This window comes from Cervus elaphus, chromosome 5 (genome assembly GCF_910594005.1).
Source record: "Cervus elaphus chromosome 5, mCerEla1.1, whole genome shotgun sequence".
NCBI classification, from domain to species: domain Eukaryota; kingdom Metazoa; phylum Chordata; class Mammalia; order Artiodactyla; family Cervidae; genus Cervus; species Cervus elaphus.
Genome location: NC_057819.1, coordinates 4,934,634 through 4,961,585, shown reverse-complemented (window position 1 = coordinate 4,961,585; position 26,952 = coordinate 4,934,634). Strand labels below are relative to the sequence as shown.

At 42.8% G+C, this 26,952-nt stretch overlaps 2 protein-coding genes across 2 annotated transcripts; one reads left to right on the top strand and one right to left on the bottom strand.

Moving 5' to 3' along the window:
* The first annotated feature begins 3,456 nt into the window (after positions 1-3,456).
* Positions 3,457-14,173, top strand: CCDC117 (coiled-coil domain containing 117). The gene is made up of 5 exons (XM_043901452.1): positions 3,457-3,809; positions 4,498-4,548; positions 8,620-8,844; positions 9,289-9,426; positions 12,183-14,173. Exons 1-5 carry the CDS (start codon positions 3,628-3,630, stop codon positions 12,418-12,420), a joined length of 834 nt encoding a protein of 277 aa, XP_043757387.1. The 5' UTR covers positions 3,457-3,627; the 3' UTR covers positions 12,421-14,173.
* A 3,495-nt stretch (positions 14,174-17,668) lies between these two features.
* On the bottom strand, positions 17,669-23,078 carry XBP1 (X-box binding protein 1). The gene is given in 6 exon segments (XM_043901447.1): positions 17,669-18,818; positions 19,120-19,227; positions 19,230-19,265; positions 20,339-20,467; positions 21,680-21,776; positions 22,806-23,078. Coding segments are annotated over 6 exon segments (1,155 nt in total). The 5' UTR covers positions 23,033-23,078; the 3' UTR covers positions 17,669-18,260.
* Between the last annotated feature and the right edge of the window lie 3,874 nt (positions 23,079-26,952).

Here is a 26,952-nt window from a genome sequence, read left to right as displayed (position 1 = left end):
CTTTAGTTAGCATCTGATTTAGGCATCGAAGTAATACTGGCCTTGTATAATGGATTGGGAAATTTTCCCTCCTCTTCTATTTTCTGGAAGAGTTTGTGAAGGATTGGTGTCAATTTTTCTCTAAATATTCAGTAGACTTCACTGGTGAAGCCATGTGGACCTGGTCTTTTCTTTGTAGGAAGATTGTTTATTACTAATTCAGTCTCTTACCATAGGTCTATTCAAAATTTCTGTTTCTTCTTGAATCTGTTGTATTAATTTGTTCATGAATTTATCCATTTCATCTAAATTATCTAATTTGTTGGTATACAGTTGTTTGTGGTTTTCCCTTATAATTCCCTCTTTCATTCCTGATTTTAATAATTTGAGTCTGTGCTTTCTGTCTCTTGATCTGTCTAGCTAACGGTTTGTCACATTGCATTCATTAGCTTTTTCAAAGAATCAAGTTTCTGTTTCATTGATTTCTCTAGATTTTTAAAAAACTGCTTGTTTATTTGGCTGCACCAGGTCTCAGTTGCAGCATGTGGGATCTTAGTTCCCCAACCAGGGATAAAACCCACGCCCCCTGCCTCGGAAGTGTGGAGTCTTAACCACTGAGCTGCCAGGGAAGTCCCTTTTCTAGTCTTTATTTATTTCAGCTCTAATCTTTATTACTTCCTCCCTTCTGCTTGCTTTGTATTTAGTTTACTCTTCCTTGTTTCTTTTTTTTTTTTTTAATAACTTTATTTATTCATTTCTGGCTGTGCTAGTTGTGGCTCACAGGCTTAGCTGCTCCACAGCATTTGGGATCTTCCCAGAGTAGGGACTGAACCGGTGTCTCCTGCATTGGCAGGCGGATTCTTTACCCCTGAGTCACCAGGGGGGCCCCCAGATGCTGCTTTTGAGAAGGGGGTCCTCTATTTGGAATGTCATTGGCAAGCCCTGAACATATAAGTTTCTCTCTGTCCTATAGAGGTTGTTGTGTTTCTTTAAAGCAGGAACATCAATTTTTTTAGGGATTGTGATGGTTAATTTTATGTGTCAGCTTGACTAGGCTGTGATTTCATGATAGCTGGTGAAATATTATTTCTCAGTGTGCCTCTGAGGATGTTTCTGGAAGAGACTGGAATTTGAATTGGGGAACTAAGTAATACAAATGGCTCTTTGATGTGGGGGGCATCCTCCAATCCATTGGGGGTTCTGGTGGTGGTTTAGTGGCTAAGTCATGTCCAACTCTTGCAACCCCAGGGACTGTAGACCGCCAGGCTTTTCTGTCCATGGGATTTCCCAGGCAAGAATAGTGGAGTGGGTTGCCATTTCCTCCTCCAGTGGATCTTCCTGACCTAGGGATCGAACCTGCGTCTCCTGCATGGCAGGCAGTCTCCTGCATTGCAGGCTGATTCTTTACCGTCTGAGCCATGGGGGATCTAATAGAACAAAAAGGAGTAGAAAGGGCAAATTGGCTTCCTCTTTCTGCTTGAGCTGAGACACCCATTTTCTGCCCTTGGTGCTCAGGCTTTCGCACTCAGATATGGACTCACATCAGCAGCCCCCTGATTGGCAGGCCTTCAGACTCAGACTGAATTACATCATTGGCTTTCTGGTTCTCTAGTTATAGAGGGCAGATGGTGGGACTTCCTGGCTTCCGTAACCAAGTGAGTCAGTTCCAATAATAGATCTCCGCTTATATATATATATATATTCCTATACATCCTGTAGTTTCTGTTTCTCTGCAGAACCTTGACTAATGCAAGAATCTTCCCTCAAATATGCATATGGAGGATGCTCAGCAGTGGGGGAAAAGTTTCTATTTCCTTATGGAAAGCAGTGATGATATAACTAGTTTTGGAATCAATCAAATATTTCCAGAACCACCATTATTAACTGTGAGACCTTGAGATTGGTCCTTCACCTCTCTGAATCTTAGCCTCTTATTCTGCAAAGTGGTGATGATGAGAAGCAGTGCCCTAGCACATGTGGGTGTTAGTTGCTCAGTTTTGTCAGACTCTTTGTGACCCCATGGACTATAGCCCGCCAGGCTCCTGTGTCCATGGGATTCTCTAGGCAAGAATACTGGAGTGGGTTGCCATTTCCTCCTCCAGGGGATCTTCCCAACCCAAGGATCAAACCTGGGTCTCCTGCATTATGGGCAGATTCTTTACCATCTGAACCACCAAGGAAGTACAGAGTTGTGGTGGAGTTAATGAGAAGCAGTGCCCTATCATAGTGCCTGGTAAATAGTGAGTGCTCAATAAATGCTCGCTGCTGATGTTTGCTTCTTTTGACTTCTTGTTTTTAACCTCATGTTCTACTCCATCTGGGTTGATATACAATGAGGTGCAATGGACACAAACATTCAGTCCATTGCATCTCATTGTATTGAACATGTTTATTTTAAAAACACTGTCAGCAATTTTCCACCTAGGAATCCATTTACCTACTTGCAAATATATACAAAAAACTTAGTCAGATTTGTCTACACTTAGCCTTACAGTGGGGCTTTCCTGGTGGCTCAGACGGTAATGAATCCACCTGCAATGCGGGAGACTGGGTTCGATCCCTAGGTTGGGAAGATCTCCGGGAAGAGGGCATGGCAAACCACTCCACTATTCCTGTCTGGAGAATCCCCATGAACACAGAAGCCTGGCGGACTACAGTCCCATGGAGTCGCAAAGCATCGGAGACGACTGAGCTACTAAGCACACACAGCCTTAGTATAGAATTCCACTCAACAGTTTAAAAGGAAATGAAGTAGAACGCTACGCTATGTGTCCACATGCAACACAAGTGTGAGTTCTTGGTGGGCTTTGACTGAAGGGCATTGACTTTGGTATAAGCAACTCAGACTAGACAACAGTGCCGTTTCCTGAGACGGGAAATACGGTCGTGATCAGTGGTTGGGATGGCCAACTCTGCTAGTCCTTTAGCAACCAGTTGTCTCTGGATGCCCCCAGAGAGACGCTGGAAGGCTTGCCAGTACCGCTCAGGAGAACTCTGAGGTTTTCCCTGATCCTCCATGCTGTTTCCTCTAAAGTGTCACCAACTTCATTTACATTAAAGCACCGTAGACTGGAGAAGGAAATGGCAACCCACTCCAGTATTATTCTTGCCTGGAATGGTCCATGAACAGAGGAGCCTGGCGGGCTGCAGTCCATGGGGTCGCAACGAGTCAGGCACGGCTGAGCGACTAACACTATGTGCCAAGAAGTGTTCTAACTTAGAACTTCCAAGAGCTCTAGAGGTTTTAATTCATTTACTTCTCCTATCAATCTTAAGAATATAGGTACTACTGTTTTCGGGTTTTACTACTGAGAAAACTGAGGTAGAGAGGTTACTTGAGGATTTGAACCTACGACCTCTTCTAGGTAGGGCCATCCTCCAGCCCCGAAGACTCGGCCGGGCAGCCATCCTGTTTGTAGTCCTCAAGGACTTCAGCTCCCGGCAGCCCTCGCGCCAGCAGTTCGCCACACACAACAAATCCCGGCGTGCTCCGGGCGGCTTGGGGTGGAGGGTTCTAGAAGGCGTGACGTGGGGTCGGGAAGCGGGCTCAGAGGCGGCTACCTCTCGGCAGTCGCTGTGGCCGCTGCTGCCGGGCCCGGGGGCGCGGACGGCCGGGGCCGCGGGCGCAGTCTCCTCGTCTCCCCGGCCATGGCGGCGCTCGGCCGGCCGTTTAGCGGCCTTCCCCTGAGCGGTGGCTCGGACTTCCTGCAGCCACCGCCGGCCTTCGCCGGTCGGGCCTTCCCGCCGGGGACGGAGGGCGCCGAGCTGGTCCCGCGGCCGGGACTTCGCGCCACCCCGAGCAGCTCAGGCGGGAGCGTGGCGCGCGGACGGTGAGGAGACTGGCTGACGGCGGGGGCGGATGTGGGTTCCGGCACGGGCTAGTTGACCCTTCTCGCGACCCTCGCGGGGGCTCTTCAGCCTCAAGTTGAGGATGAGGAGATTGAGTCCCACAGGCGGTTGCCGTAAATCGCGGAGGTCGCACAGCGCGGGGGTCCGGTTCCGACCTCGGCGCGCTTGCGCCCGGAGAACTGAGGAAAGGTCTGCTCACCCAGGGCGTGAGGGGATGGGAGCCGGACACACCCGGGCCTGGAGCTGCCCTGGGCGCGCACACGCCTCGCTCCCTCCAGACTGCGGCCCGGCAACTGTTGGTAACTTTCAGCGACTCTCTGACTCTTGAGTTTCCTCATCCGCAACTTGGGCGAGAAATGGGTCCTTCTAGTGGGATCATAAACTAAAGTGCTCAGCACAGTGCCCGCCCCGATACGTTTTCCCTACGCTGGTCGCCCCACTTTATCTCCCCTGGTCTTGACAGAATGAATTTAGATTTCAGTCTGACTTTGTCAGGACCAGCCAACACTTTTACCTGACTGACCATGTGACCTGTATATCCATCCCACAGGGCAAGGGAGGGGAGAGTTGATAGTAGTGGGGTGGGCAAGATTATCGGAGCCTGAAAGTGGATGCTGAAGGTACCAGCTCAGTAAATCTCTCAACTGACTGATTTTTTTTGTTTAACAGTATTTCAGCTCACTGTAGAAAGAAACACAAGCGAGAGGAGGAGGATGATGAGTAAGTTTCAAGTGCTTTTTCAGTCACTTAATGGTCACTTAGTTTAACCTATTTTATATCCATAACTATTTAAGTGAATAGGTGGAGCATTAGGTGTCTCTGAAAGGAGGCCCAAGGAACTGATAACATGGGTTACCTTTTAGAGAAGTGAGCTGGGCAGGTCGGAGGGAAGCTTGTTACTGTATAAGCGATTGTCATGCTTGAACTTTCAGGCATATGAGTGTTATTACATGCACAAAATTAAAAGAAACTCGCAGAAGGCAAAATCTTATGCTCCCAGTTCTCCCCAGAGGGTTATCCTTATTGCCTGTTTCCCCTTATGGAAGATAATGTAAAAATGTGCAAGTTTATATAATTCTGGTTTTTTACATTTATTAGTAACATACTGTTCACACCGCAACACTGGTGTTTTCATTTGACTCTCCTGTAGCTTGTTGCATATGGACACATAGAGTTCTATCATTTCTTTTTCAACAGTTGAATGGAATTCTGTTGTAAGGCTAGAAATAGGTAATTAACCAGTCTCCCGGTGATAGATTTCTAAATTAATTTTAATACTAACAAATCTAAAGTGACCATTCTTAAGTTCCTTGTGTTTGTAATTAGATAAATGGATTCCTAGATGGGAAATTGCTCAATCTTTTAAGTGTATGCATTTTGAATTTTAAGCAAGAGTTGTTGCTAATTTATACTCCTTTAAACTTTGGGAATGCGTGTTTCTTCATCTTCTCATCAGAATTGTATTTTCAAACTTTTTGATCATCACTTAACTGATAGGGAAAATACTGCATATTATAGGCAGGCAGTCTAAAAAAGAAAATGAGTAAAAGACTTCCCCTAAAGAGGATATCAAAATAACCAAACAAATTAAAAGATATTTGACCTCATCAGTCTTGAGGGAAATGCATATTAAAGGCATAGTGAGAAACTACTCCACTACCAGATATTGGAGGGTTCTGTAGCACCAGGAACTTACAGACGCTATTGGATGAGAATGTAAATTGCTACAACACTTTGGGAAACAGTTTTGAATGAGTTGAAGGCACACATACCCATTTACCGAGCAGTTCTTTTTTTGACTACGCATGCTCATCAGAAGATATGTACAAGAAAGTTTATGGCATCCTTGTTCATGATGGCTCAAAATTGGAATGTCCCTTAACAGTATCTGGACATAATAAATTTTTGCTGAGTTCAATTCAGCAAAAAAGAAACACTGAACCACACTTACCAACCCAGATGTGTCTTATAAGCAATAGTAGGAACAAAAGAAACATACTACGAATGTATACATATTCAAAGAATTCCTCATATGAGGGTCAAAACCAGGCAGAACTAAACACTTTTAATATTGAATATTTACATACATGATAATGTATATTTTTTAAAATGAAGTGGTTACTATAAAAGACAGTGTATACTTAAAGGGAGGAGGGAATAGAGTACCATTTAGGGATGCTGACAGCATTCTGTATCTTGAATATTACTTTCATGGATTTTTGTTTTATAATTATTATATGTACTTTTATGCATGCAGGCATTTTATAATGAAATTAGATCACTGTTGTATATTTTGTAAATTACATGCGATTTTGAACATCTTTTCCTTTAAGCCATTTGTGTTTCATTTTGGGTGAATTCTTCATGTTTCTGCAGATCTTTTATTGACTTATTGGTCTTTTTCTTATTAATCTATAAGAAATCAGTTTATTATGTATGTTGTGTTTTCCCCAAATTTGTTGTCTTTCAACTTTTGTATGATTTATTTTTTTTTTTTGCCAACAGAAACTTAATTTTCTCACCAGCTTGATACATAGACCTACAAGACAGTAGGTTGGAAAGTTGCCTCAGTTTAAAAAACATCTGAGACTTCTCTGGTGGTCCAGTGGTTAGGACTCCATGCTTCCAACGTAGGGGGCGTGGGTTTGATTCCTGATTGGGGAACTAAAATCCTGCATGTCACGTGGCATGGCCAAAAAATTTAAAATAAAAAACCTCTAGACCAAACAATATTTATGTTCTTTATAGCTTTGGGATTGCTGTGGATGCACAGGGACCTCTTTGGTTTTATCTTTTGAAAGTGTGGAAGTGTTGGTTGCTTAGTCATGTCCAACTCTTTGTGATCCCATGGACTATAGCCCAAGACTCTCCTCTGTCCACAGAATTCTCCAGGCAAGAATACTGGAGTGGGCCATTCCCTTCTCCAGAGGATCTTCCCGACCTAGGGATGAAACCGAGGTCTCCTGTATTGCAGGCAGATTGTTTACTGTCTGAGCCACCAGGGAAGTTTGCTAGGAGATCATTAAATAATTCTAATGTCATAAATAAAACATTTGAAGTGTAAAAACCATTGACTTTATTTATTTATTTATTTTGTAAAACCATTGACTTTAAAAGTTAACCATCTTTAATGTGCAGATGGAGAGATTGAGGCCCTGCGAGGATAAGGGACTGGACAGTTGGATGTCGAATGCCCAGAAGTGTGTTGCCTGCCTGCCACTTCAGTGGCTCTTATCAGAACTTGAAAGTCTTATATCCCATTTTCTCTGGGACTTAATCATCATCGATCTCTAATTATTTGCAAAGTAGACCCAGAGGCATGAAATTTTTTAGCCGAAATTGTTAGAGATCAGAACCCAACTCTGATACTCAGTTGCATTTAATGGTTTAATTGTTAGATATGGTAGGAAATTGCCTATTCTTTTTTTTTTTTTTTGAAATTACCTATTCTTTCTAAAGTTGTTCTCCTTCTTAGATGATTTCCTATGTGTATAGCTTTTTGTTCTGCTTTCCAAAACATACTTTAGAACTATCCAAATATTACAGAAGTGTTTAATTTATGGAGAGACATTCTTAATACTTATGAGTTAAAACTAATTATAAAAAAAAAATAAAAAAATTAAAAAAAAAAAATAATTATAAGCTAAACACATGATTGAGATTGTGCTTGGTGATGCCCAGGCAATAACATACTTTTGGTCTGAATACTCAGAGCAGGACTGGTTGTGTGTTCAGGACACCCCTCAGCAGTAAAGAATCGGCCTGCAGTGCAGGAGACTCAGGTTCAATCCCTGGGTCAGGAAGCTCCCCAGAGAAGGAAATGGCAACTCACTTCAGTTTTTTGCCTGGAAAATTCCATGGGCAAAGGAGCCTGGTGGGCTACAGTCCATAAGGTTGCAAAAGAGTTGGACATGACTTAGTGACCAAACAACTAAATGCTGGGCATGTTCTAGTGCTTACAAATACTAGTTTGTGTTAAGAGCTTTAGCAGTTGAACTTCCCTAACAAGGCAGGAGGTTTTAGTGAGAATTCTCTATGAAAAGCATAGAGGATACAGCATCTGTCTCTGGGATCTGGTACCCAAAATACAGCTCACCTCATGTGACACTTTAGAGGGGGCACTTAAGTTTTCTACGTTCTTGTTTCCACATGTGCAAAGCAATCTGAATTGAACTCTTACAGTCTCAGTGAAATATAAAATTTTCTAGAAAGTGAAGATAGTTTATGTTGCAAGCTGGGAGAAAAGTGCACCCCATTAGGCAGGGACCCATGGAGCAAATGACAGCCTCTACCATTTTTGGCGAGAACCAAGAAATTAGCAATGTCATCTGCAGCTGTAGTACTTGCTGCAGACCTGATGAAGCATGTATTTTTGCCCTAAGGGAATATAGGATGTCTGCAGACCACCTCCTCATATGCCCAGTAATGGAGCAGCAGCAGTATGAAAAAATATGGCTGGCCCTGAATTGCTACTTTGTGATTCTTGGTTTCTTTACTTCCCACTTGACCTTTCCAGAGCTGAGTAAGAATGACTTAAGTTCCCATATCAAACGCTTCTAATCTGGAAAGGCAAAATCTTGCAGGTGCAACCTAATTTGACAGATGTTAAGGGAAACATCTCAGGGCGGCTGTGAGAATGACAGAATAGAAAATGCATGATTTTCCATCTTGTAATCACATACTGTCAAAAGTTAAGAGTTTTTTTTCATAGCAGAATTTGATTAGCAATGGCGGTGATACATGTCTCATTTATATTAGGATTTTCATTGATTATTTTTTTTCTTTTTTCAGTTGTCCAGTAAGAAAGAAAAGGCTAACTGAAGCAGGGCTCTGTGCTGGTCCTAATGACTGGATTCTTTGTGCACATCAGGATATAGAGGGCCATGGAGTAAATCCGTGCACTAGTGGCCTTTCTGCACCTGGCATGTTAGATGTTATTTGTGAAGAGATGGATCAGACAACGGGGGAACCACAGTGTGAAGTTGCCCGAAGGAGGCTTCAGGAAATTGAGGACAGGTAAATGGGCAGCATATCCGGCTGGCTTCTTGTTCCTATGTAACATCTCCGCTCTTTGAAGTTAGTCTAATTCATCATTTGGTGATTCCTTAATCTTCAGCCTGTCAAACTATAAAAATCACAAAGCTCAAAGTTTGCACTTTAAATGTTAAAGTAAGCGTTTCTCATAGAACTGTACTAAATATTTTCATTTACTATCTCTGAATATTAATTTTTTGGTTTATGCGGGTTTTAGCCTTCAAATTTGGCATCTTTTTTTGTCAAACATTGAACAGCTCTTTTGTATATACTTCTTTCTCTCCAAAGTAGAGTCTAATACTTTACTTGACCTTTTGCTGTAGCACCTGTTGAGTTTATCTTGTTTTATTTTAAAAATTTTGTCCAATTAATAGTATATAAGTTTAACCAAATAATTTTCCTTTCTTTGCATCTGCCTTTGTTTAGAATAATTGACGAAGATGAAGAAGTTGAAGCTGACAGAAATATTAATCGTCTCCCCAGCCTTGTCCTTTCTGATACCATGAAAACAGGTTTAAAGAGGGAATTTGATGAAATCTTTACAAAGAAAATGATTGAGTCCATGTAAGTTTTGGTTTCTGGTTTCCATTCAAGTCTGATCTTTTTTAAAAACCCTTTTAAATTTGTTTTTGGCTGTGCTGGGTTCTCACTGCCGTGCCCAAGCTTTCTGTAGTTGCAGACGTCGGGGCTGCTCTCCAGCTGTGGTGCTTGTTGCAGAGCACAGGCTTTAGGGCGTGCAGGCTTCAGTGGTTGTGGTGCACGGGCTTGACCCTCAGCTTGTGAAATGCTGCACCAGGGATTGAACCCATGTCGCCTGCATTGGCAGTCAAATTTTTTACCGCTGGACCACTAGGGAAGTCCCCAGATACGATCTTAGAAGGAAGACCCAATATCTCTAGACACTTCCTGATCACCAACCGAGTGAAAGCTCAGTAGGTTTTATGTTTAGCCCAGGTTGGAGACCTTTTCTTAGTTCATTGGGGTAAGCGTAATGCTGTGCAAGTGGGAATTGGAAGTTCACAGGAGTGGCTGCCTTGTCTATTTACCCCTGGGTTGTTTTGAAGTCCAGAAATGCACTGATAGTCTAATACTTGGGAATGGGAGGATTGGCAAGAAAGAACCCATTCTTTCAAATTACTGTGATAGGTTGTAGGAACCACACTTGAAAACTAGCTGTTTACGTGGCTCTCTCAGTTATCTTGGACCACCATTAAGACCTTGGAAAACTGAAAAGTTTACCAGCAGTCAAAAAAAGTTATCACAAAGGCCACAGTCTAGAGCTCATATTCATATCTCAGTGTGTGGCCCCTCAGGCCTTTAGCTCTAAGAGCCATTTTGCTCTTCATTTAGACCATTTGATGAGCTCAGTTATCTGGTTTCCTTTGCCATCAGAGTAGAAACACAGAAACAGCAAGTGAGCAGAATAAACTCACAATTAGTGAGCAGTGACAGTACAGTGTAAGGACAATAGAGGAAACCAAAGCAAGCATAAGAGCCTAAAAAGCAAAGCAGCCTGGGCCCCATTAACATAAAACTAATGACAGCCTGTAATTAATAATAATGACTATGGTCTCAAGTGGCCCTTACTCTGTAAAATACAGTTGTCTCTCAGTATCCATGGGGGATTGCTTCTAGGACCCCTACAGATACTAAAATCCAGGGATGCTTATGTCTGTTATATAAAATGGTCCAAATCAAAACCCCACAGATATGGAGGGCCAACTGTAGTAGGCAAGGTATAAAGTGCCCTGTAGGTGTTTCCTAGAAAAGACTTTCCGCAGACTTGGTGCTGTGAAGGTAAGTGTCAGATATCTGAAAACTTCTCTTAGGCTACTAGTCCCACTGGTGCTAGGTAGATGACTGTCTTTAGACACTGGTTTCTCCTACTGCTGGATGTTAGCTCACGGGAGTTTTGCCTTAGCTTCCTAGCTTGAGCTTATAATTAACTACCCAGCCCTGAGGGTGGGTAAATAGTTTAGCCACAAGTAAGCAGGTCATATTGCCCTCCAGTGTAAAGCATTAGCACTTTCTGCTCTTGGTAGTTTTCCAGAAGCTAACCTTTGCGGGGTGTTCTTCATTGTTTGTGTTTTATCTTGCCTTGCTCTTGGGTCCCAGAAACCATCAAACCATCACTAGATGAAATAGATTGGGAGGTGGTTGACACAGACAGTGACTTACTGCACAAAGCATTATATACTTCATAGCTGTACTAAAAAGCAAAAGGCTTGCTGAGATATTTTTAGTGTGTTTAGCCAGTGTTTCTTTTTATTTATAATGGTTTAGTACAAGATAGTAACCCATATATGCTAATACTAACCACAATTTAAGAAGAAACTATAATGTTAAATCAAGGGCCTCTGTTTCTCATATTGAACATTTATATTCTAATCACAGCATCAGTGCAACCAGTTGGTTTGCTTACAGTGCATGCAGAACTCTAAAATTTTATGTACTTGAGTGGCCTTTGTAAAGATAAGTTTGGATTGTCATAATTCTGTTTTGATCACATCGAATCCTTTTTTTTTTTTTTTTTTTTTGGCGGCTGCCCAGATCTTAGTTGCGGCACACAGCATCTTTTAGTTGCAGCATGTGAACTCTTAGTTGCATCATGTGGGATCTAGTTCCCTGAACAGGTGTGGAACCTGGGCCCCTGCATTGGGAGTGTCCTCCCAATGTGGAGCCCCTGGCCCACCAGGGAAGTCCTCCCATCAGTTTTTTTTTTTTTTTTTTCTGGGTTTTGTCATACATTGATATGAATCAGCCATAGAGTTACACGTATTCCCTATCCCGATCCCCCCTCCCACCTCCCTCTCCACCCGATTCCTCTGGGTCTTCCCAGTGCACCAGGCCCGAGCACTTGTCTCATGCATCCCACCTGGGCTGGTGATCTGTTTCACCATAGATAATATACATGCTGTTCTTTCGAAACATCCCACCCTCACCTTCTCCCACAGAGTTCAAAAGTCTGTTCTGTACTTCTGTGTCTCTTTTTCTGTTTTGCATATAGGGTTATCATTACCATCTTTCTAAATTCCATATATATGTGTTAGTATGCTGTAATGTTCTTTATCTTTCTGGCTTACTTCACTCTGTATAATGGGTTCCAGTTTCATCCATCTCATTAGAACTGATTCAAGTGAATTCTTTTTAACGGCTGAGTAATATTCCATGGTGTATATGTACCACAGCTTCCTTATCCATTCGTCTGCTGATCTCCCATCAATTTTTATATACTAGGTGGCAAACATTAGTTTTTCAACATATGTCTTTTATTTCTGTTTTGTAAAGTTGTTGATACAAATATGTATTTCCTGTCTTAGGAGCCGTCCTTCCATGGAGCTTGTGCTCTGGAAACCTCTCCCTGAACTCCTTTCTGATAAGCCAAAGCCGTCATCTAATGCTAAGAACTACACAGGAGAGAGCCAAACTAAGCACGCAGCTGCTGGCACTGCCTTTCCTCAGAGAACTGAACTGTTCTTGGAACCTCGGCCAACAGGGTTGCCTGTTTACAATAGTTTGGAGACAGCTGCTTGCACAGAAGAGGAGATGGAACTCTAGAAACCAGTTTCTACACTAAAGTTGTCATGTTGCAGAGGCTTATGTGTTCAGTCATGAGCCTGCTTGTACAGTATAGGGACTTGAAAGTTTTGAAACGGGTGTAATATCTCCACCTGTGATTTGGGGTGGGACTCTGATTTTGGGTAGCCATTTCTTGAAATTCAACTTCTTGCCAAGGAAACTTGTCTCAAGGGAAAAGCAGTTTTCTAGGGGGCTTATTAAAGCAATGTGAGAGTACATTCTGCAGAGTCAAGTATAGAAGCTGTATGTGACTTTTAAGTCATCTGTCACATTGTCTCAGTCATTCAGATACTTGGAGAATATTCAGACACTTGGGTTGAAAAAGATGCATTAAAAAAAAGAGTGCTCTCCCTGCTACAAGTGTGCCCTGACGGTTGAGCCACAATTTCATCTTCAGATAAATGAGCTCTGTTTATAATGGTGACTAGATATTACTGGGGAAGAGGAAGATGACAATGGCTTAGGCCTATTGCTGGGGAATTTAACAGAGGCTCTGAAACTTGTATATTAGTTGTCAGTTCAGTGTAGCTCTATTGATTAAATAGCCAGTAGTGTTGTGGCTCCTCTCCTTGCCTCTGACAATGCAATGGAAAATACAAAGAAAAGGTTTTTCCTCCGAGGCTTTTTTTACCCTGTGCTACTGTTGCTCCTGGGTTTCCCTTGCATAATTGATAAACCCAGCTCTTCAGTGATGTTTACAGCCTAATTAACTTTGAGTGATAGTTTAGAAGATTGCGAGGTAACCAATGTGCGAACTGGCTCTGGGAGAAGCATCCTTAAGTAATCCTGAGGAAGTGCCGTATCAGCCCAGCCCAGCATATTATTTCAGTAGTTAAAGAAATGTGCCTGTAGAAGCAAGTTGTGGGGTTTTTTTTAATGTTAATTTAGGAAATGTTGACTGATAAAATTAACTGGGCACATACAAGTGACATTGAGACTTACTGAAATAGCCAGTTTGCTTGGTGCTTCAACTCTTTGTGCAGTAAGCCTAGAAGTTACTAGAGAATAGCTTCCTGCCAGCCAGAAATCATCATCTGGAGGACCCTACCCAGGCTCAAGGTGTCCTCTGCGAGTAACCAGGATTGAAGTATTTTTTTTTCTCAGGAACAGCTCTTCTGTGTGGCAAGGACTCAGTAGTACAAAGTAAAGTGACCGTCCCTTTAGTGCTACAGAATACCCACTATAACTTATTAAATGAGTGTAATACTGGCCCTTTTATCAGGCAGCAGGAGACCACCCCAGTTCTTTTTGTTTCCTGGGTTTCTTTTCTTTTGTAGGAATCACATACCTTGTGTAGAAAAAATGGTTTATGCCAAGCAGAGGTGACTTTAGGAGGCAGCTCCCAGGCAATTTTGAAACCCATGCCGAAGTCCCTCCCCTTGTTACAGATGGCATAGAAGTCACAAGTCTGTTAACTGGACTGTTGCTTCTCCTGCCTGTAGTTCCTGCTTTTTCTATTTCTGTCTGGATAGTCAGGAAAAGATTTAATGTTTAATATTTAAACAAAATATTTAATGTCTACACAGTAAAATTATTCAGACTTCAAACCAGTATTGAAACCAGTTGGAAACCAGCTACTAGTTTCTTAATCTCAGATTTAGAGATGAATGTAAACTGTTCTGTTGAAATGTGCACGTGTTTGATTCAGCCATGTCAAGAATTGCCTCTAGGTCATTGTTTAATGGGACCAACTTGTAACATTTGTAGCCTTAAAGAAGTCTCCAGCTAAAAAGTTAGTTCTAAAAAAAAAAAAAAAAAGTTAGTTCTGCTACAGCTCCTAAAGAGGAAGTGACTGCCTGGAATTTGGAGTTAGTCCCAGTGTTGGGGTGAAGAAAAGATGACAGTTTTCCAAAGAAGGACACACAACACACTTAACACTGTCCTCTGTAGGGGTGTTGGACAGGCCTGGGATCCAGGTCTGTACAGTGAACAGTAGGAAAGAGCCCTCTGAACAAGGCTCTGATACCATGGCTATATGTAGGAGAGAACTAGCAGGATTCCGTTAATTAAAATCCAGGCAGAACTTGTTTCAGGAGTCATTTTATCTGACATGATCATTATTTCTGTGGGAAACATGGATGTTCAGTGCGCCTTTTTAAACTCGCATTCATTTGTACAAAAATTTTCTTCTTCATCCTTGTGGTGCTTACTCATCTGAGCCGTCTCCACAGGCCCCATGACTTGCTTTGTTTCCCTTTTTGTAGGGTAAGGCTTCTGTTTTTGCCTTAAGGTTTCCCTCGGGAATTAACAGGTCTTTTCATTTTGTAAAACTTATACAGCATGGATCAAACATTGGCTTACTATGCTAATGTGTGATGAGAAAAGCTTATCTAAAGCAGGTGAGCTTTAATGAACAAATGTATATTTCCTCTGAGTTTGATTAGGATGTGTGTGGTTTTGTTTTTTAATTAAAAGTCCCGTTCTCACAGATATTAATAAAAAATTGCTACTCATTCTTGAAAAGGTGCAAATGTCCAATTTAAAAAAACAAAAAAAGTAGGGTGGTAGCTCTAACCATGAGAAGAATGTTTACCAGCAGGTTCATTGATTATTTTGGATCTGGAACTTGGCTTTGTTTTTTAAATAGTGATAAGAATGGTGGAATACTAGGAAAGTTCTGGAAGATGCTGTCAGTTTTACTTTAAAATGAATCTGGTGTTTCTGTATTTTATTGTTTTCAATAAAACTTCTTAAGTGTTTTGGACTTTTTGAGGTATTTGTATTCCTGCATTTAAGTAAATTGAAATCAGCAAGTTTGGAAAAGTCCAGGGGGTAGGGAAAGTCCTTAATGTTGAGTAACATGGTCATTCGTTTCTTGAGTTGACAGGTCACTGGGTGGCAGTGTTGCCTGCATGTTTACAACCATTATTAGATAAATGTGGATCCCTATTTGTGGGTGGGCAGAATTTTCAATGCAGTTGCCTATTTTACCGGAATTGAAAATCACAGCTAAAAGTTACCTAATTTATTTTTATAGATTTGAAAACTAAGCCTAAGTAGATAGTGACAATTTAGTATAATCAGTTCGCCAGGTCCAGGGTTTTTTCTACTTGACCAGTAGTTTTACAGACAGTTTTTTGACAGCAATACCTAACATGTTTAGTCATTGAAATAAACTACTGTAAGGTATAGTTCAGGCGATGATAACTTTAAACGCCTTGAGGGAATATAGTTGTATATATATCTGGTTCAAATACTCTTTTATCAGTGGCATTTGAGAGAGGAACTTAATGCAGTTAGATAGGATGTTGTCTTTAAAAACTGGTTAGCAGGTAAGCAAGCCAGTCTTCCTGTCCCTTCATTAACTTTAGAAGTCACAGGGTCAAGACTGAATGTCTTTGAAGATGAGCATTTGATGCCATAAAGTATTCCTGGTATAGGAATTACCTCTGCCTACAGGTCTGTTCCTACGCTGCCTGTACCCGCAGCACACCTGCTAGAGAAGCAAGGAGGCAGGCACACATCAGTGTTTGAAGGTTCAAGGAATTGGTGTCTAGCCATCTGTCACCTGTTTCTTTTAATCAGAACTGTGGACAACCATTTGCTTTTAATAGCAATCTTGCTTTGGTTTTGTGGGGCAAGATCCTGATTTTCATTTTTTAACTATTCAATTTAGTGTTTCAATATGAAGATACCCGTGAGTATCAGGTGTTTTCTCAGGTCTGAGCACGGTGTTTAGTAATTTTCACCCATCTGTGCAGGAAATGAAAACTCAAATAATCTATACTCTTGTGTGTTATTCCTGTTAATACAGCTGTTTCTTTCATGTGATGTCACTGAATGTAAATTATCTGAACCCCAATCTTCAGATGCTTGTTCTATAATTTTGAAAGCTAAAACATATCTGTACCTTTGCCTATGTTGTTGTTGAGTCACTCAGTTGTGTTCAACTCTTTATGACCCCATGGACTGTAGCCTGCCAGGCTCCTCTGTCCATGGGATTTCCCAGGTAAGAATACTGGAAAGGATTCCTATTTGCTTCTCCAGGGGATCTTCTCAACCCAGGGATCAGACCCACATTTCCTGCTTGGCAGGCAGATTCTTTACTACAGAGACACCTGGGAAACCCACATTTACTTAAACAATCCCTAAATAGATTCTCAGTACTTAAGTTTTCAGTTCTAGAAAATCAGGTGATCAGTTTTTAATTGTGGGGACAGCTGGGGGCTTGTTCTTATATTTACAAAACAGAAACTCAGAGCTTAAGCAAGTTTGCATTGCTAGGCACTAGGATTGAACTCTGGCTTCAGTGACGGTCGATTGTCTTGCCTACTAGTGTGCTGGGTATGCTCCCAGTCACACCAAAGGCATTCCCCTTGTATTAATATACTTGGTTGAAACCATAGCCTGCTGTGCCTTGCTACTTGGGATTCTTTGAATCCCATCTCATTTGGTCTGCTTTCACTGACCTCCCCAGAGGTAGTCAGTAAATACTGGCATAGAATGCTGGCATGGGTGAAATAATTTTTATGAACTAGGGAACTCCTTTAATAGCTTGTTAAGTGGTTTCCCAAGGAAAAGAGGCAGCATGATGAGGTTAAGTCTGTAATTTGAAGGTCATATTGTCTCTAGGATATTTTCTTGAACAGGTTCATTGTTTTGTGAGACATGTTCTATAGTGTATATAACTCTTTAAGAGATTAAAACCCTTCCAAAGTGGAATAGGAGATAACCATCAACTTTTGGGATGGTGCCTGGCTTTGTACTAGGTGCTTATAATGCATCATTTATTTGAATCCTCTAGTAGCCTTTAGAGATACTATCATACCCCTTTGAGGTGGGGAAATAAAGTATTTTGAGATGAGGAATTAAGTGGTTATTTTATGCCCAAGATCACCCAGCTAAATGGGTGGCGGAGTTGAACTCAGGGAGTCTGAGTCTAAAAAATGCTCTTAATCTCTGTAGTATCAATAGCAGTATTGATACTTAATAGCATGACCTGTAACAAGATGTTATGGCAAAACGGTTGTTAAGTGTTCTAGCTCTACCATTTATCAGCTGTAATATCAGTCAGTTAGGCAGAAGAAACTGTCTCAAATATAGTTACTGGTCAGAGTGTATTACTTAGGGCAGCCAGGAACTGAAGCAGGCGGTAATTAGGGGGGAAAGGCCTTCACTCACTGAAAAGTGGCTCAGTGAAGTTGAATAAATCACTGCTATGGCAGTGGAACACCCGGAAAGAACAACAATAAGACTTGAAAAGTTCAAGAAACATTCGAAGAACAGAGACACTGCACTGTACTTTTTAATTGCACAGGTAGTTTTAAATAAATGGAGAAAGCACCTTCCAAAAGTTACACTAGCAGGGAAAGATTTCATCAAGCATTTACACAGTAGTCTTCTGTAATTTTACAAAAGACTCTTGATCTTTCCTTGAACTGTACATGAGGGAAAAGGAGCCCCCTCAGGCAGGCGTTCCGCTTGCAGAAGCAAACTAAAGGACCTAAAATCAGAGGCAAGCCTGCGATGCCAAGAAGGGGAAAGAGAAATTGATCAAGGACCACTCCTTAACTCCATGTCTGAAGCACTTATCGCCTGACCCTTGTGTAAGTGCTTCAGGGCAAACCACTGCCCTTAAGATAAAGGTACACCCTCAGAAGCTGTAATTCTCGATCACAGTAATGTATCTACGTACCCTCGACCACTAAAGGTCAAAAGACAATACTTGGGGTAACCTAGGAGGCTTGAACAAATACTTTAGAGGAGTTCTCCAGGACCACACCCCCTCTACTTTGGCTTTTTGGATGAAGCACAGGCCTCTGTGCTGTCCTCCCGGCAGTGTCACAGTCAGGAAAAGAGCATCAGTACTGGATCACTCCTCAGACTCTAATCAGCTGGGGAAAGAGTTCACTGGCAAAAGGGTCCTCCCAAGAATGGTCTGCATCAAGCAGGGAGGACATCTCGCTCAAGGGAGAAGGGGAACCCTCATAGCTACAGTCACTGTAAGCATCCAGCAGGCAGGAAGATGGCTTCAGGCAGTTGCTGGTTGAAAGCACATCTGAGATACCCAGCTCTGGAATGAAGTCATCTTCTACAAGTTCTTCCTTCACTGAGACAGTGAATTCAGGGTGATCTTTCTCTGAGGGACTGAAAGGTGCTTCCTCAATTTTCACTACCACATCGGCTTGGCTCTCTGTCTCAGAGGGCATCTCTAAGACTAGGGGCTTTGTATATACATGGTCAAAACGAATCAGTTCATTAATGGCTTCCAGCTTGGCTGATGACGTCCCCAGGGATGGAGAAGGGGAGGCTGGTAAGGAACTGGGTCCTTCTGGGTCCACTTCTGGGAGGTGCTCCAGGACGGCAGACTCTGGGGAAGGACATCTGAGGAACATGACTGGATCCAAGTTGAACAGAATGCCCAACAGGATATCAGACTAGAAAAGGAAAAATTAAATGGCATTCAACTGTTAAAGAGTACACTGAGAATCGACCTTAGTGCTAGGTTCCATAATGTAAACTAACCATTACGCTATAGGATGATCTCTGGGACCCACCAGACCCACTCATGTATCCTTTACTGCATGTCCTAGACCACCTGGAAATAGGAAGGTAGCCAATGTTCACCCCCAACTCAACCAAAACTACACTGCCCTCATCTGTCTGGTTAGGGGTGTCAGGCATCACACAGATAGAACCGAGTAAACAGCTCTTTAGTAAAATCTGAGTAAGCCCTACCTCAGAGTCTGAAGAGTCAACACCGTCAGAGTCCATGGGGAGATGTTCTGGACGGGTGACAACTGGGCCTGCACCTGCTGCAGAGGTGCACGTAGTCTGAGTGCTGCGGACTCAGCAGACCCGGCCACCGGCCCCACTCCATTCCCCTGGAAGGAAAGACCAGTCAGTGAACAGCTCCAACAGCTGGGTGTCCCCAGGGAAATGCTTGCCAGGAGGCTGTGATTCTCAACTTTCAAGAAAGCTAAAAAAACTTTTTTTAAAAAATTCATTTATTTTGGCTGTGCCAGGTCTTAGTTGACAGCATGTGGGATCTAGTTCCCTGGACGACCAGGGAAGTCCCTAGAAAATTATTCTTTAAAACTGAAATCTCTCCCTTACATATCTGTTATTTCCATTTTTTTTGAGTCTTCCTTGAGAAAAGAAAAGGGAGGTAAGGCTAACTTCTTTTTTATTTTCTGTACAATGTTTTTCTTCCCCAAGCTAAGATTCAGGCAGGACTGTTATTCTTAAATATCATCTTATTTCTATTCTCAGTAAGAGTAACATCCCTAGTAATAAAGTTGTATAGTGAATTGAGGCCCAGAATCTTTTTGGATAGTGCTATACTCAGACACTCAGTCGTGTCCAACCTTTTACAACTGCATGGACTATAGCCAGCAGGATCTTCTATCCATGAAATTTTCCAGGCAAGAATACTGGAGTGGAGAGCCATTTCCTGCTCCAGGGAATCTTCCCCACCCAGGGGTCGAACCCATGTTATTATTTGTTTTTTCCATGTTATTATTTTTAAAGTTTGTTCTGAACACTACTTTTAGAGCAGAACTGCCAGTCAACCTTAGACCACTTATGTGTTATCACTGGATTTGCCATGATTCATAAATTAAAACCCACAGATCACGCTTCCATCAGAAAGGTGTGTCTATCACAATGAATCCCTTCTCTTATTCATATTCATCAAAGAGCTATTTTAACTTTAGTGGCATTCAAAGTCAGGTTTGACTGCCACTCTTATCCTGGTTCTCCTCAATGCTGGCATTGTAGACACACGTCAGCTACCCGCATCAGTCAGTACTTGCTCTCAGAGTCAGGTAACTTATTCCAGTTATTAGGACTTAGTACTATTAACTACACCCTTGAAAAATGAATATCCTTAAACAAAGAGGTCATGTCATTTAAAACCAGTTCTTACATACGGCACCAAATAAAGGACATGACTCACCTTGGTCTCTGCTTCCTCTTCAGTCACTAGGGCATCCATCCCCAACCGCTGTCTTAACTCCTGATTCTCAACTACAAGGCCATGAGTTTTCTCTCGTAAAAGCTGATTTTCCAACAAAAGCTTATGGTTCTGGAAGAAAGTTCAGAAGAGGTTATTAAAACATCTCATTCTTTCACTTTAAGAATACACCTGACAGAGTTTCACTACAGTAGGTTTTCTTTCCTTCTCCTGGATCTTTTGGAAAACTCTATGCTTACACAGTTGTCCATAGTACATATTAGAAGGCAAGGTGATAAATATAAAAAATGAGCTATTTAAGATGTACCATTACCTGAGCATCATATATAACAAAGTGCGTCCAACTACTAATAGAGACCTCAGCAAAGAGTGACTTGTGGCTTTAATTTAGATACGATGGTTTAAAAAATCCTACCTTGAACTGGTAGGTAATAATAAAAGTGATGGTGGTGAGCTGTGAAATTATCACGTTTAAAAAGAAGACCACCACAAATAATCTTTATGTATTCAAGATGTGTAACCGGCAACAATTTAAGTTTAGGTAACAAGTGGGCCCAAGAAGGGGAAGGGAACCATTGGTGGACTAAGTCAGGAAAGTTTAAGCAATGATTTCCTATCAGCTTTTACTAATTTCTTCATACTAACTGATAAAACATTGTTCTAACGCTGTAATTCACCAACAAGCGATTTAGATTGATCGAGTACCAAATACTGGAGAAGGCAATGGCACCCCACTCCAGGACTCTTGCCTGGAAAATCCCATGGACGGAGGAGCCTGGTAGGCTGCGGTCCATGGGGTCGGGAAGAGTCGGACATGACTGAGCGACTTCACTTTCACTCTTCACTTTCATGCACTGGAAAAGGAAATGGCAACCCACTCCAGTGTTCTTGCCTGGAGAATCCCAGGGACCGGGGAGCCTGGTGGGCTGCCGTCTACGGGGTTGCACAGAGTCGGACACGACTGAAGCGACTTAGCAGCAGCAGTACCAAATACCCAGAGAAGGCAATAGCACCCCACTCCAGTACTCTTGCCTGGAAAATCCTGTGGATGGAGGAGCCTGGTAGGCTGCAGTCCATGGGGTCACTAAGAGTCAGACACGACTAAGCAACTTCTTTCTTTCACTTTCAGCACCAAATAACAGAGGGTGAATCACTTCTGTTCTCATAAAGCTTCACCACTTAACTACCTTTCTACCCTAACTTAGATTAGCTTAACTTTTAACAACACATCCAGTTGTACTCTAAAGGAGATGAAACCACCATTCACCAGGGAAAGCTACACAATGGATGTAAGATAAAGTGTTTGGCCTTAAGTATTTTTACCTCTTCTTCCAAATCTACCACTTGTTGCTCCAGCTCACTCATTCGAGCTTTCTTTCGGTCTCTGGCAGTCTGAGCTGCTACTCTGTTTTTCAGTTTCCTGAGAACATAAAAAGACATACCACACTAAATCATCTCAAACCTTATTTATCTTTATTTGAAAACTTGGCCAGCTGATGCTTTCATTTTAATTTACAGTACAAAATGATGGTAAAATACACTTCAGGCTCCTCCCCTCAGTAAAACAACAACAAAAAAATCAGCCTTCTGTGGATCTAGCTAGCAGACCTACTCATCCTCCCCCGTATTGCGTCACCCACCTCAGCCTCATCCCCGCCACAGCACAGAGGTTGCATCATAAGATATTTTCTCCTCCCCTTTCTATTTCCCGTTGATTCCTAATTACAGTCCCCTCAAACAGGATCCAACCAGGACTAACCTGGATTAGGATTAAACCTAGCGAAGGCTGCAATCGATAACGTAGTAACAACCTAACTCCAAACAGAGAGAGGCTGATGCGACTTTCCTCTTGATGCTGAAAGCCTAGGCCCGTGTCTGCTCCAGGGGGCACTTCATAAATCACAAAAAGCACACTGATCATAAAAGAACTAACATTTACGAAGGACTAAGTACGAGGCATTTCTCCACCGCCCCAGCGACCTCGGGAAGTAGATAACCATTTTTAAGGACGCAGAAACAGACTGAGGCGCCTCATGGTGCTTACAGCCCCTTCAACAGCTGGCAGTTCAACTCTGTGAGCCTCCAAAAAAGTAGGTAAACCCATGGCTCCACGTCACAGCCCAAGTTCAGAGAAGCTGAACCAGGGGTCTGTGGTCACACAGCTAGAGGGCCTGGAAGCCAGGTGCCAGCGTACCCAGCTCTGGTCATCTCTAACGAGAGAGACAAGAAAGAAAAAAGGCCTGCGCTGCCCTGGACTCCACCCAGCGCAATGGATCTGCCAGTTCAGACTTCCTGCCCTGCCCCGCCCCGCCCCGCGCCGCGCCGCGCCACGCCACGCTGGCACCAGACCGGCCAGACACCGGAGCCCGAACGCTGCAGGCGGTCAGCGCGGCCCCAAGCCCCTGTCCCGCCTTCGATTTCAGCCCCCAAGCCCCCAAACCTCGCCCACCTCCGCAGCGCCTTCTCTTCGGGGCTCAGGTGCGTGAGGCGCTGTCGCTTGCGCGCCTGGGGAGGCCCCCCGCTCGCCCCCTCCGGGCTGGCCCCTTGCTGGCCCGGCACCATGACCGGCAGAGCCCGGCCAGCCGGGGCTCCGGCGGCAGCAGCGGGCTGGCCGGACAGAAGCAGTACTTTAGGAGCCCCGGCGGCCGGGCTCTGCGCGGGTGCAACCACCACCATGGCCGGAGCCTGTCTACGCCAGTGCGCGCCGCCGCTGCCCAGTGGGCCGGCCCTGCAGGGCACAACCTTTCTACGATCGTGGCCCTCCGCGATTGGCCAGCGCCGCGTGACGCAAGCCTACCTCTGCCCCCATTGGGCCGGCGGATGCGGAGGGGGCGGGGCCAGGGCGTCCAGCGTGACCACCGCGGTCTTGCGCAGGGGGCGCCCGAGCCTTTTGCGCGGTGGCCACAAGCAGAAGTTTCAGAGCAGGTGCGGGGCCTCTGAGGGCAGGGTGGGGGTGGGGCCACCCTTGAGGAAGGGTCCGGAACCAGGCGGAGTTTCCTCAATAAATGGATTTCCCCTCCTATGCTGACGGAGAGTTTAATGCGAATCCGCGAGGTTTCCAGACTGACGAATTTTGACTGAGATTTTTATCCCCGCCTGAGAGAATTGTATCTTGTGCGCCATTTCGGGCCCGGAGCTGAGTGGAAAATCCAAAGGGTAACGCGAATCGGGCCTTGGGTTAGGGAAAAAAAAGCCTGCAGAAAAATTCCGCGAAATACGTCCTTAAGGAGTCAGATGGCCCGTTTTAAAACTAGATTTACCTCATAGTGAAGGTTTAATAAACCATAGGTGATGTTCTCTCACAATGGCGGGAGTGCCTGTAATTTCGTTTCTCTTTGCCTCTCTAAACTTTCAGCTATGAGCGTGTATTTATTTATGAAAAGAAAAAAAAAAAAGCGTGTATAAAAGATTCAGGGCTCCTGCCTGCCTGTTATGGCGCAAAGGGAGTGGGGGTGGGGTCCTTGTGAAAGAGGGGCCTCCGAACTGTAGCTGGGGACCAGTTTAGACACAGGAATATTAAAATGGAGAAACCTGAGGAAACACCCCCCACAGGCATTCTCACTTTTTTGAAGCGAATTATAAAATGTTAAGTTCCCTGGAATCACGAAGCAACCCTTGCTTTACGTTGTTGTGTCCTCTGTGCTTAGCACTGTTTTAGGTTCTGGGGATGTTGTGCTTTAGTATATAAGTCGTGTTCCCCCTTTTGTGACCCCGTGGACTGTAATCTGCCAGGCTCCTCTGTCCATGGGATTTCCCAGGCAAGAATACTGGAGTGGGTCGGCATTTCCTTCAGGAGATCTTCCCAACCTAAGGGTGGAACCTAAATATCCTGCATTGGCAGGTGGATTCCTTACCACTGAGCCACCAGAGAAAGCCCTGAAGGGACCCAGAAGTGAATGAATCTCTGGTGGTTGGAAGATATGCAAAGAGTGAAAGAATGCTTCCAGGTAATTCTTTGGTGTTACTAAGTCAGACTAGCTTTTCAGTTCTTTTGGTGGTGAGAAAACAAGTTGGGAAGAGGGAATGAATGAAAATTCAATCTGTCAATATACAGGCCCCTTTAAGGCACGGCTTCTGTCATCCCCAAGGCTGCACTGTGAGTCTCCTAGTATTTTCTTCCTGCAAACGGAGGAGTAAAATCAGTGACTTTGTTTAAACTAAGTCGGCCCACCTCGGAGTGTCCTGAGCACGGGCTGCTTCGTTTGACTGGAAAAGGGATGAGAGCTGATCAGAGACCAGGACAAAGCAGCCAGCCTCCCTTTTAACCTCATCAGCCTTGAGCTAACTGGGTCCTAAAGTGCATGCAGGGGTAGGACTCACTCCTGGCCCTGAAACATTTAGGGAAAAATTCCTCACAATACTTTCTAGTTGAGACATACATGTTCCTGTTACAGGACCTTGAAAAGCCATAAGAGGTTCTGAGAAAAGCCATGTAAATGTCATGACGACTTTTAAGTTAATATTTGTGAAGGCCAAAAGAATGTCTGGCACTGTATAAGAAATCTCAAGGCAACTAAAAGAAATTTAAATCATTTAGACTTTAAAAGAAAATGCATGAGGATTTTATCAGTCCAGCATAGTGTAAATAAGTAACCATATGGAAAAGGTACAAGAGCTGGGGCAGAGGAGGAAAGGTCAATGGATTGCATTTTAGTATTGGTCAATGGGGGTAGAAATAGAATGTTGAAACTGACTCCCCCGGCTTTGTTTTCAAAGCCCTTTTTAAAAAATCTTTTTGATAAACACGTTAAATCGTACTCAGAAACAGTCATTGGACCCAGTGCTGATTGCTGTCCATGGAATCATGAACACTCTTGTCCAAACCTTTGAACAGTTTTATATCCTTTCTGTAAGATTACTCTGATAATTCTTGCATCAGATGCCATTACTATTTTAGAACAAGGCACTTGTGATTGGAGTTCTAAAATATACAAAATACAAAGTTCTTAGTCTTTGTGAAATGTAAGAAAGAGTAGAACATTCAGTTCAGTTCAATAGCTCAGTCGTGTCAGACTCTTTGCAACCCCATGGACTGCAGCACTCCAGGCCTCCCTGTCCATCACCAACCTCCGGAGCTTGCTCAGACTTAGGTCCATCGTGTCAGTGATGCCGTCCAACCATCTCATCCTTCTTTATCCCCTTCTCCTCTTAATTTAGAACGTTAAGTCTAAATAAATGTCAATGCAAAAAAACTACACCAAAACAACCCAGTAGCAATCTGAAGCTAAAATTCAAGAACTGCTCTATCTACTACGGGAACCACTGACCACAGGTGGCAATCGATTCTTTTTTTTTTTTTTTTCTCCAATCTTTATTTATTTGGCTGCACCAGGTCTTAAGCCTAATCCTAAAGTTAAGAGTCTTAGTTGTGGCATGCAAACTCTTAGTTGCATCTTGTAGGGTCTACTTTCCTGACCAGGGAACAAACCCAGGCCCCCTGAATTAGGAGCACTGAGTCTTAGCCACTGGACCACCAGGGAAGTTCCTGCCTATTTATTCTTTTTCCTACCTCTCTTTTTCACAGTCTCCATTGTAACACTCTTCACTCATGCTTAATCTTCCCAAAGTGCACTGCCCTGAGGTAGAAAAATCTCTGGGGCTCAGAACAAACAGACCTATCAAGCTACTAGTGATGAGACTGGAAAAGGAAATGACCTTCATCACTGAGTATCAAATCCCTTTCCAATTCCATTGGTTCTACTCCTTTGTTATAGACAAAATTGAGTTGTCAGCAGAGACTTCAATAGCATAATTTTTAATGATAAATCATTATCATTGGCTTCTAACTCGAAAGATGTTCAGACAACTGAAGGGCATTGTTATAACCAAATATGCCTTCCTTACCTATCCATTTAGGTATACGAACAAGGTTTGGGGGCACTCTTTTAATGAAAAAAAAAAAAAGGAATAAAGTTAATGTTGAATCTTCCCTCACTCTAGCAATAAGTACTGTTAATCCACTAATACATGATGGAAAGATACATTTCCAATGTATTTTATTCTGTTTAATAATTACCAAATTTTGGAATATAAGTTGTTTTGATAAGGTTTATAAAATTTGTCATGATTTAAATTGTTACAATAGCTCCATGCAAAATAATTTTTTGTGGTTTGAAAAAAGCTTTAAGATGCATATATATTTTTTTTGTGCAAGGAAGCCTATTAGGTAATCAACAGTAGACTTTTTTTTTCTTTTTTTAACAGTAGACTTTTAAGCATAAACCTATGTTGCGTTGAGATAAAACCTGTAAGGGAAGTAGAATGGGCAGGAATGCACAGGGTGATGCTGTGTTCTTGTCAGTGCATTCTATTGGGGGCACAAGGTGACCATTAGTCCCATAACTAGTGATGTTAATTCTTACCAGTTGGTTACCATAGTAGCCCCTGAAGTGAATTAGTACTGGTACTGATTAAGAATAAGAAAGATATTTGTAGAAAGATATTTTAAGATTTCTAGCTATCCTGTTCCTCGTTATATTTTCACTCAAAGTTCTAGGATCCATAGATGATTCTTCCTTAAATTAATTGTTACCACAGTGATTTCCTTTCTTTAAAAAAAAGAAAAACAAAAAAAGAAAAAGAAAAACAAAACACTT

What these genes read in the sequence shown, in the direction of transcription:
- CCDC117 (XM_043901452.1), top strand. Translation starts at nt 3,628, where the DNA reads ATGGCGGCGCTCGGCCGGCCGTTTAGCGGCCTTCCCCTGAGCGGTGGC. An exon ending in CGAGAGGAGGAGGATGATGA is followed by an intron (nt 4,549 to 8,619) that starts GTAAGTTTCAAG and finishes TTCTTTTTTCAG; the next exon opens with TTGTCCAGTAAGAAAGAAAA. An exon ending in AAGAAAATGATTGAGTCCAT is followed by an intron (nt 9,427 to 12,182) that starts GTAAGTTTTGGT and finishes TTCCTGTCTTAG; the next exon opens with GAGCCGTCCTTCCATGGAGC.